This window comes from Meles meles, chromosome 3 (assembly GCF_922984935.1).
Source record: "Meles meles chromosome 3, mMelMel3.1 paternal haplotype, whole genome shotgun sequence".
Taxonomy (NCBI): Eukaryota; Metazoa; Chordata; class Mammalia; order Carnivora; family Mustelidae; genus Meles; species Meles meles.
The window spans coordinates 58,181,709-58,193,765 of NC_060068.1; the positions used below are offsets into that span (position 1 = coordinate 58,181,709).

Here is a 12,057-nt window from a genome sequence, read left to right on the forward strand (position 1 = left end):
TGAAGGAAAAATAATTTACACATAAATAATGTAAGTAGTGGAGCACCTGGGTGGCTCAGTGGGTTAAAGCCTCTGCCTTCGGCTCAGGTCATGATCCCAGCGTCCTGGGATCAAGCTCCACATTGGGCTCTCTGCTCAGCAGGGAGCCTGCTTCCCTCTCTCTCTCGGCCTGCCTCTCTGCCTACTTGTGATCTGTCTCTCTGTTAAATAAATAAATAAAATCTTAAAAAAAAATAATGTAAGCAGTATTTGAACAACAGAAATATCTAAAAATGTCTTTCTGGATGAAATAAAATACCAGATAAGAATATGAACTACACAACGCACAGAAGAGGAAAAGAAGTGGTAATTTATAGGCATTTTTTCTTTCCTTTTTTTTTTTTTAAAGATTTTATCTATTTATTTGACAGACAGAGATCACAAGTAGGCAGAGAGGCACGCAGAGAGAGAGAGGAGGAGGAAGCAGGCTCCCTGCTGAGCAGAGAGTCCGATGTGGAGCTTGATCCCAGGACCCTGGGATCATGACCTGAGCCAAAGGCAGAGGCTTTAACCCACTGAGTCACCCAGGTGCCCCATAGGTATTTTTTCTTATTTAAATCTCTTTTAAAATAATTATTTAAAATAGATAAACATAATATGGGTTTACTCAAAGTGCCATATATCACGTGTTGGTAGACATGTTAAGTTGAAGATGTATAATATACATGCTGAAGCATCATAAAATAACAGAATCACAGCTAGTAAGCCAAGCTGACACATAAATTAAAATAGAATTTTATAAAAACATTTGTTTAGTCTCAAATTAGGCAAAAAAGGAAAAAGAGAACAAAGAAAAGATAAGAAAGAAAACAAATAGAAAGGATAGATTCAAATCTAAAAGTAGTGCTAATTGCATATAATGTCAGTAAAAAGGCCGAAAATTTCCAAGTTGATAAAAAAAGAGCAAGACCCAGCTATATATGTTGTATGAAAGAAATGTGCTTCAAATCTACACAAGTAGATTATGAGTAAAAGGATGGGAAAGGATGTATCATATTAACAGTAATCTAAAGAAAGCTGGAGTATAATAGTAGACAAAGCAGATTTGGGAGCAAATAATATTAGCAGGAATAAAGAAGGTGATTATGTAATGATAGAGTGATCAATTCATCGAGAATTGAAACAATTTTTTTTAAGTTGAAGGTTTTGTTTATTTTTTAAATATTTTATTTATTTGATATAGAGGGATCACAAGTAGATAGAGAGGCAAGTAGAGAGAGAGGGGGCAGCAGGCTCCCTGCTGAGCAGAGAGCCCGATGTGGAGCTTGATTCCAGGACCCTGGGATCATGACCTGAGCCGAAGGCAGAGGTTTAACCCACTGAGCCACCCAGGCACCCCAAGAATTGAAACAATTCTTAATGTTATGAACCAAATGAAAGAGCTTTAAAATATGTGAAGCAAAAACTTAGACACTGCAAGTAGAAATATAGAAATCCACAAACACAGTCAGATATTTTGATACTCTTCTAAATAATAGAAATAGGCAAAAGTAAGGATACAAAAGATTTGAATAACATTAACAAGCAACTTCACATGATTGATGTTTGTAGACTACTTCGCCTATCAAAGAATACACATTCTTTTTAATAGCACGGGAAACCCAAAGTAAAGCATATTCTGTAAAACAAGTCTCAGTAAATTTAAAGGATTAAATCATATAATGGAATTAAATTTCTGACCATGATGAAATTAAATTAGAGGCACATTAATAAAAAAAGATTACTGAAAAAGCCCTGAACATTTGGAAACTGAATAACAAACTTCTAAATAACTTGTGTTCAAATAATTTCTTGAGAAGAAAAATTGTAAAGTATTTTGAAGTGAATGAAAATGAAAACACAAGGAACAAAACTTATAGAATGTTGCTAAGACAGTACTTAGAGGAAAATTTAAGTCTCAGACCAATGACACTGCCTCTGCCTTAATAAACTAGAACCATCAAAGCATATTGATCCCAAAGTCAGTACAAGAATGGAAACAATTGCAGTTAGAACAGAAATCAATGAAGTAGAAATGAGAAAAACAACAGAGGAAATATAATCAGGTCAAATTTTGAGGAGATTGATAAAATTGCTAAACCTCTAGCCAGAGAAAACTACCACTATCAAGAATTAGAGTTCTGATGTGCTGTTTTTATAGATTCCACCAGTATTAAAAGGATAGTAAGGTGATGTTATAAACAACTTATGCACATAAATCTGACGGCTTCCATGAAATGGGTAAATCCCATTTACACAATTCATATGAAAGAAAAATCCCATTTACACAAACTCATATAAAAGAAAAAAAATGTGTCTAGTAAGTAAATCAGATTTGTACTTAAATACTTTCTGACAAAGAAAATTCCAGGCCCAAATGGTTTTACTGAGAACTAAACCAAGTATTTAAACAATATCTGACTTTACACAGATTTTTTTCAGAAAATTGAAAAGGAGTGTATACTTTCCACATATTCTATAAAACTCGCATTGCCTTTATTTCAAAACTGGGCAAAAGACATTGTAAGAAAAGAAAACTATAGACCTATTTCTCTCATGAACATAGATTCAAATACAATAGATTCAAAAACTATTTAAAAAATCTGGCAAATTGAACCCAATAGTATAGTAAAAGGAAAATAAATTATGATCAAGCAAGATTTATCAAAGGAATGTAAGGTTGCTTTAATATTTGAAAACCAATTGATATAATCCACATAGTAATAAACTAAAAATGAAAAACCCATAATCACAATAGATGCCAAAAAGCTCCACAGTGAAGTGCAACATCTATTCCTTATAAACTAGGAAACTAGGAATGGAAGGGAAGTGTAAAAACATACAGTTAACACTATACTTAGTGATGATTGTGGAATGAATGTGTTTACCCTCCCACTAAATTCATATGTTGAAGCCTTAATCTCCAATGTAATAATGTTAGGAGGTAGAGCCTTAAGAAGATCATTAGGTTTAGATAAGTTCCTGAGGGTAGACCACCCACCCCCTGATGATGGAGGTTAGTGTCCTTATAAGAAGGGGAATAAACCAAAGACTTCCCTCAATTTTCCATGTGAGGATACACTGAGAAGGTGATGGTCTGTAATCTGGGAAGGGAGCCCACACCAGATACTGTGGGGAATAAATGTTTGTTGTTTAAACTACCCAATCTATAATATTTGTTACAGGAGTCTGAGCAGACTAAGACAATGATGAAACATTGAATAACCAGGAGTATAATAAGAGTATCTACTTTCAGTACTTCTATATTAACATTATTGTGGATGTTCTAACCATTGCAATACTGTACGAAAAAGAAAGAAAAGGCATCCTGATCAGAAAAAATAGAAGTAAAATTGTGTTTATTTGAAGGTGACAAAATTGCTTCTGTATAAGAAGATCCAGAACCTACTATAATTTTAAAAATGAGTTTAGGGGCACCTGGATGGCTCAGTGGGTTAAGCGTCTGCCTTAGGCTTGGGTCATGATCCCAGGGTTCTGGGATCCAGCCCAGCAACTGGCTCCCTGCTCAACAGGGAGCCTGCTTCTCCTTCTTGCTCTGCTGTTCCCCCTGCTTGTGCTCTCTCTGACTTGCTCTCTTTCTGTCAAATAAATTACAAATCTTAAAAAAAGTGACTTTGGCAAGTTTTCAGGACACAAGATCGGCATGTAAGAACTTACAGTATTTCTACAAACAACCTACAAGGAAGCAGAAATTAGTGTAAAATATAACACTCTTAACAGTATTAAGAAAAAAGAAATACTATAGAAGAAAAGATCATTATACAAGAAACTATGGTGTTTTTATATATTACCTACAAACACCTAGAAATTGGTAACACACAAAAATGCCATTAGCATTAGTATCAAGAAGAAGAAATACTTAAGGGCAAATATAAGATGTGAAAGCCCTATTTGTGATTACTATAAAATATTCCTGTACTAAATTCAAGACCTAATTTAAATAGATATCCCATGTTTATGGGTTGGAAGACTCAACATATTAAGAAGTTAATCCTCCCCAAGCTGATGTGTATATTCAGTGTGATCACAATCAAAATCCCAACAGGCTTTCTTTTTCAGATACTATACAATAACTTAAATTCATACAACATACAAAGGACCTAGAAAAATCAAAAACGATTCTGATGAAACGTGGAGGACAAACACTATTTGATTTCAAGGGTTATTAGCTACTGTAATAAAGAAAACAATATTGGTGTGAATATAGACAGATATATCAGTGTAAAGAATAGAGAATCCAGAAATAGGCCCACACATAAATGGATAATTTATTTTTGATAGGATGCATGGGAAATTTTTTTTTTTTTAATTTGACAAACAGAGATCATAAGTAGGCAGAGAGGCAGGCGGGGGGTGGGGTGGGGGGAAGCAGACTCCTGCCAGTAGAGAGCCCGATGCGGGGCTCGATCCCAGGACCCTGAGATCATGACCTGAGCCGAAGGCAGAGGCTTTAACCCACTGAGACACCCAGGCGCCCTGGATACATGTGCAATTTAGTGGAGAACATATAGTCATTTTAACAAATGATGATGGAACAAATAGATATCTATATGTAGACAAATGAACTTTGGTCCCTATCGTGCAGCACATAAAATAGTTAAAATGGATTGTAGATGTGACTATAAAATACAAAATAACCAAGAATATAGGAGAATATCTTGTAAACTGGGCTTCAGCCAAGTTTTCTTAGATGATGGCACCAAATATATGATCCATAAAGAAATACATTGATTAATAGGTCTACATCAAAATAAAATATTTCTGCTCTTTGAAAGACCCTGTTAAGGAAATGAAAAAACAAGCCAGAGATTGTGAGAAGATATTTGAAAATCGTATATCTGATGAAGGACTTGTTTCCAAAATATATAAAGAAATTTCAATGCTTAATAATAAGAAAATAAAACACAAATGGGCAAAAGGTTTAAACAGACATTTAACCAAATATATACAGATGAGAAATAAGTATATGGAAAGGGACATTAAAAGCCACAATATGAATCTACTATATTTTTGTTAGAATGTCTAAAATTAAAAAGACTGGGGGCACCTGGGTGGCTCAGTTGGTTAGGCATCTGCCTTCAGCTCAGGTCTTGATCCTGGGGTCCTGGGATCGAGCCCCACATTGGGCTACCTGCTCAGAAGTTTCCTTCTGTCCCTCACCCGACTTGTTCTCTCAATCTCTCTCTCTTTCATATGAATACATTAAAAAAAAAATCTTAAAAAAAAAGACTGATTATACTAAGTGTTGGTGAGGAATGTAGAAAACAGCTAAAACTCTTATACACTGCAGATGAAAATATAAAATAGCACAAACAAATTGGAAAACTGATGGTTTCTCAGAAAGTTACATGGACACCTGCTGTATGATCCTACTCCTTAGTATTTACCCAGGACACATGGAGACATATCATTATACAAAAGACCATATAAAGAATAACTGCATGAAAGAAGGCAGACAAAGACAATATACGTACTTTATGATTTCCTTTCATAAAATGCTATAAAATTCAAATTAATGAATAATGGCAGAAAATACATCAGTAGATGCCAGGGGACAGAGGTATTACAAAGGGGCACAATGAAATTTTGGAGGTGATGACTGTTAACATGATTGTGGTGATGGTGGTGATGATTTCACAAGTGTATACATATATTAAAAAAATTCAGGTTGTAAACTTTATTGTATATATTGAGTATGCTTCAATAAACTTGATAAAAAGAAATTAAATAATCATATTTTTATGGATTTCATTGATATCCTGATATCTACATTAATAAGTATAATACTGTGGTATAATTACATTAAATCTCTTTTTTTACAGAACAGGACAGTTGGGGAACCTGACAGCTCCTTGTAATTCTCACTGTAGATGCTCATCTTCATTTTATTCTGCTGTCTGTGGAAGAGATAATATTGGATATTTTTCTCCTTGCTTTGCAGGCTGTACACTATTTAAAACATTAAATGATGGCAAGGTAATTATTTTTTATTATGCTTCTCCCTCTGGCTGGTCTTTGTGAGGGGGAGAGAGCAAGAGAGATCTTTATTTCTCATGACCAATGGGCATTATGCTACCCCCATGGCAAGCAATAATGTCTTTTTTTTAAAAAAATAATGTCTTTTGTTATTTATACACCTACATAATATGTTTTTTCCTGTTATGTACAGGTCACTTTTTAAAAATAGCATATTAGCATACCTGACCAACTCCAGTTCCTCATAGTTAGGTTTTCACCAGTGTATAACTTAATACTATCTCTTCAGTTGTTTTTAATGAATATCAATATAAAAAAGGTTACATACACTTTAAAAATATCTCTTCTTAAATGTTACTGTATACATTTTATTTTATTTATTTATTTCACATACAGAGATCACAAGTAGGCAGACAGAGAGAGAGGAGGGAAGCGGGCTCTCTGCTCAGCAGAGAGATGCGGGGCTCGATCCCAGGACCCTGGGATCATGACCTGAGCCAAAGGCAGAGGCTTTAACCCACTGAGCCACCCAGGCGTCCCTTACTGTATATATTTTAAATGATACTTTAAGTCTTTAAAATATATTACTATGGAAAACGTTAAGTGTAATAGAAAATAGGAAAGCATAATGAACTCCTACAGGTCCATTACCTCTCTTCAGCAACTTACTAACTTAGGGAGAATCTTACTCTATATTCCTTCCAACTTCCTCTCCTCCATTTCAGTTCAAAATAAATAAATGACCTTTTTATTTTTATTTTTTTAAGATTTTATTTACTTATTAGAGAGGTAGAGACCACAAGTAGGCAGAGTAGCAGGCAGAAGAAGAGGGAGAAGCAGGCTCTCCGTTGAGCAGGGAACCTGATGTGGGGCTTGATCCCAGGACTCTGGGATCATGACCTGAGCCAAAGGCAGCCGCTTAACCCACTGAGCCACCCAGGGGCCCCTAAATAATCTTTTTAAATGCTCATGTTTTCACTACAGTATAAAGCATAATTGTTTGACCTCTGTGTTTTGATCCCATGTGATATTCAAGAGTTAAAACAGCCATCCACCACAGAACTCCTTCTTTCCTTTCTTGGGGGATTCTCTTTTAGGGAATCTTTAGGGATTTTTTTCTTTTTCATAAAAGTCTTTTTAGTTTTCTTACATTTGTCTAAGGAGTAATTAACTCAATGAGAAGCAGTGATAGAAGTAATCCACAAAATTGTCACTCAATCTGTGTGGTAACATTTGATACAGAATAAAATTGAAAGAAGAACAAAATATTTTTGACAAATATTAAAGCTATTAGAAATTATCCAGAATGAGCCTTGATAGAATTAATGGCTCTGAAGGGAAGTGGAAAATAGCCGAAGCTATATAGAATTTTATTAATACAATCTGATATGGATAGGATTAATAGATGATTAGTGATTAATACAATTTGATATGGATGGAACTGATGAATAGATAAAATATGCTTTAATTTCAAATGGGAAATAATTGATACCAATATAAGTATTATAAATTATAAATTTTATTAAACGAGTATTTAATAATTTCATTAAATTTAATTTTATTAAATGTTATTAAATGACAAATAAAAGAAATAGTATATATAAAAACTAATTTTGTATATAAATGATGTTAATGGAATTCCCGCCATTGAAAATATTTTTTCAGTCAAAGTATGTCAATTTTGAAATAATTCTGATTAATAGGCACCTGAGTGACTCAGTCGGTTAACTGTGTAGGTCTTAATCTCAAGCTCAGGTCTTCCCCTTAGGGTTCAAACCTTACGTTGCGCCTCTAGTGAGTTCAAGCCTTATGTTGCGCTCCTAGTTAAAAAAAATTTTTCTGCTCTGAAATAATTCTGCTTAAATGTTTATATTTAAAACATCAGAGTAAAAGTGATTTAGAATTGGATGTTCTTCAAATACACTTATGAAAAAAATATTGAGTGGTAGAAAATTCTTTATTTCTGAAGATTTCTAATTTTCTTTAGAAAATTAGAGCCTGGGGTACCTGGGTGGCTCAGTGGTTAAAGCCTCTGCCTTCGGCTCAGGTCATGATCCCAGGGTCCTGGGATCAAGCCCCGCATCGGGCTCTCTGCTCAGCACAGAGCCTGCTTCCCCTCTCTCTCTGCCTGCCTCTCTGCCAACTTGTGATCTCTGTCAAATAAATAAATAAAATCTTAAAAAAAAAAAAAAGAAAATTAGAGCCTTACTAAAACTGAAAATAGGTATCTGTTCTTCATACTGCTAATATTCCTGGCAGTTTTGTATCATTGACATCCATATGCATTTTTCCCTATCTGTGCTACCAAAGATCTTCAAATTTCCTTAATATAGATACTAAAGAAATCTTGGACTTTACTTCATGATCTTGTCACTCAGACTAGGTTTCTTTTTTTTTTTTTTTTTAATATTTTATTTATTTGACAGAGAGAAATCACAAGCAGGCAGAGAGGCAGGCAGAGAGAGAGGAGGAAGCAGGCTCCCTGCAGAGCAGAGAGCCCGATGCAGGGCTTGATCCCAGGACCCTGAGATCATGACCTGAGCCAAAGGCAGAGGCTTTAACCCACTGAGCCACCCAGGCGCCCCATCAGACTAGGTTTCTTTTCAGCCAATATAGCTTTCATTTTAAATATCAGGATCATGGTGCTTTTCCCAAAGATTGCTCTATTATAACAGGAGCCTCATTCTAATTATCTATGAAGGGGGATATTAATCTCGCCCAAAACTTTAAGAATTATAAGAAGCCAGTCTTTAAAATCTCCTTCCATTAGCACATCCTTAGAATATTTTAACTTCATTTACTCACTTTCAACCTTAGTTTTATTTTTATCATCTACTGTATTTCTTCATGTATTTTAAATGATATGAACTATTATTATTGTTTTGTAAAGTCAGTATACACTTATATTTACCCATTTCCTTGCATTTCCATGTTTTCATATGAGATTACTTTCTTTCTTCCTGAAGAACCAAATTTCACCTTCATTTCTGAAAAACAAAACAAAACAAAACAAAAACCAAGAACTGTTTCCCTGGGTCTGGAATTCTATATTGGCAGTGATCTACCCACCCCAATCCTGCCACCCTGGAATTTAAAAGATGCCATTTGATTGTCGTGTATCTCTTACTGCTTGGTGGCTATTAAGATTTTCTTTTTGTTTTTGGTTCTCAGCAGTTTTACTTTGATAGTCCTGTCAGATTTTCATTACACTTATTTTGCTTGGTTTTCACAGAGCATCTTTGGTCAGTAGATTTATGTGGTTCTGTTTGAAAATTCTCAGCTGTTGTTTCTCCCTTACTCTCTTCTCTTTTTTGCGGGCAGTGGGGAACCATGAGTTAATTTACTATTGCTACCTGACAAATTACCACAGGCTTAGTGTCTTTAAATAATTCTGTTTATTTCACAGTTCTAAGGTCATATGTCCAGACGCCATGACCGGGTGCTTTGTTGAGTGTCACAGGCTGAAATCTGGGTGTTGTCTGGGCTGTGCTCCTTTCTGAAGGCTCTGGGGAAGATTCTGCTTCCAAGTTCATTCAGGTTATTGGCCATTCTGTTGTTTTGGGATGTAAAGAATGAGATCTTTGTTTCCTTGCTAGCTGTCAACTGAAGACCGATTTTAGCACTTATAGGCTACCTCCATTCTTTAAGGCATGCTTCCCTTTGTCTTCAAGGCTGAAACAGATAGTCACTCTTATGTCACATGCTTTGAGTCTCTAATTTCAGAAAAATCCCAGTACTTTTCAAGGCTTACCTACACCACATAACATAATTTTCTAAGGGGAGACAATTTCAGCAATTCATAATCCTCAGAATCATGCAGGCTTATGCAGTGGGGGTGAGAATCTTAGGTGGCATCTTAGAATTCTACCTCACACCCATTACAAATAGGCTTTTCGCTGTGTTTACTCACCATGTTTTTCAGTTCTAACATTTATGTTTTTGTAGGACGTAAAACCCTGGTGAAATTCCACATCATTTAAAATATTTGATCCAGGGGCGCCTGGGTGGCTCAGTGGGTTAAAGGCTCTGCCTTCGGCTCAGGTCATGATCCCAGGGTTCTGGGATCGAGCCCCGCATCGGGCTCTCTGCTCAGCAGGAAGCCTGCTTCCCTTCCTCTCTCTCTGCCTGCCTCTCTGCCCACTTGTGATCTGTCAAATAAATAAAATAAAATAAAATATTTGATCCATTTCCCCTCTCTCTTTCCTGGAAATTATTAATCATTGCTATTTTAACTTTCTTACTGTTAGGTGCATTATGTGGATCATCCATGAGTCTTACTTGCATTTGTTCTTCTCTTAATGATAAGTCAATTATTTTATCTCCCAATAAAATTTTACAATTGTCTATTTCTCTGTTTCAGCTTCATGTGTTTTTAGACTGTTATGTGTATACGCATTGATAATTGTTACATCTTGTTACTGAGTTATTTTCGTCTTTATTAAGTGTCTTTTTCCATCCCTGGTAATTGTCTTTGTCTTAACATCTGTAATTTATTTTTAAAATTTTTAAAATTTTTTTTAAAAATTATTTATTTATTTATGAGGGACAGAGAAACAGGGGCAGCAGGAGAAGCAGGTTTCTCATGGAGCAGGGAGCCCAATGCGGGGCTCAATCCCAGGACCCTGGGATTATGACCTGAGCCAAAGGCAGATAACTAACAAGTTCAGCCACCCAGGTGTCCATTAACATCTATATTTTAAATAGTCACTTAAGCTTTTCTCTTGCTGACTGTTTCTATGTATATCTTATTTCATCATTTTATGTTTGTGTCTACATTTAAAGTGTTTCTTATAGTCAGCATGTAATATGGTTTTGCTTTTTTTTCAATGCTGCTAATCTATTTTTTTTTTAAGATTTACTTATTTATTTGAGATAGAGAAAAAGAGTGTGTGCAAGTGGGGAGAGGGGCAGAGAGGGAGGGAGAGAATCTCAGACTCCCCACTAAGTGCGGAGCCTGACATAAGTCTGATCTCACCCCCCTGAGATCATGCATGACCTGAACTGAAATCAGAATTGGACGCTTAACCAACTGAGCCATGCAGGAACCCATCTTCTAAATCTCTTTTAATTGAAGTTTTCTTCTTCTGGAATTTATTGTAATTATTGATATAGTGGATTTGGATCTACCTTCTTCTTTTTTTATTATCTGAATTGAATATATTTTACTATTTTATTCTAATGTAACTTTTGGCATTTTGATTATATTGCTTTGAATATGACTCTACGGTCCTTCAACCATTCCAGGGCCAAATATCTTGTGGTTCTACCGTTTGCTCACTAAACCTTTTTCGTATTTTCATTTTCCCCTTTGTCAGCCTAGGTTCTATTGTCTGCAACCATTTATTATGCATTTATCTTTTGTCTAAATTTCAGGTCCACTTTTCATTGTTCTCTATATTCCTCATTGTTCAAGGAGAACGAACTATAGGATGAGAGTGTCCTTGGCTTCTGACTGGGTTAAGATAATAAAAAGTTCTAGTAGAAAATCAGCTCAAGTCATGATCTCAGGGTTGTGAGATCAGACCCATGTCAAGCTTCTCACTCAATGGGGAGTCTGAGATTCTTTCCCTCCTTTTCTACCCTCCCCCCGCCACTTGCAAACACTCTTTTTCTCTCTCAAATAAATAAGTAAAAAAAAAAAATTTTTTTAACCCAGAATATGCTTTTTTCAGATAACCACAAGGCTCACTTCCTTATCTTCTTCAGATCCCTGCTCAAATATCACTGCATCACTGAGACATTCCCTAATCATGCTAAATTCACTTCTATAATCTCTATATTTTTTCCTCCAAAGTATTTGTCACCATGTGCTTCATTATAAAGTGGTTTTTTAAAATTACCTGTCTTATCCAAGTTATCTACGTGATGGCAGGGATTTCTTTTGTATTGTTTACTGTGTTTTCCCAGCACCTAAAATGGTATTTGGCACATGGGCACTAAAAAGAATATGGTGGAATAAATTAATTACAATTTGAATATTTGGATATTTCCAGTTGTTATCTAACAGATCTAGCAATCACATAACAACTGCCCCAAAGAATC

The 12,057-nt window shown here is 35.3% G+C and overlaps 1 protein-coding gene across 1 annotated transcript in view; it reads left to right on the forward strand.

Annotated features, from left to right (window-relative positions):
• Nucleotides 1-12,057, forward strand: part of SLCO6A1 (solute carrier organic anion transporter family member 6A1) — a 93,228-nt gene that overhangs the window by 63,069 nt on the left and 18,102 nt on the right. The window contains exon 9 of the mRNA XM_046000931.1: nucleotides 5,862-6,015. Coding sequence (XP_045856887.1) covers nucleotides 5,862-6,015 — 154 coding nt within the window. The remainder of the gene's footprint in view (nucleotides 1-5,861; nucleotides 6,016-12,057) is intronic.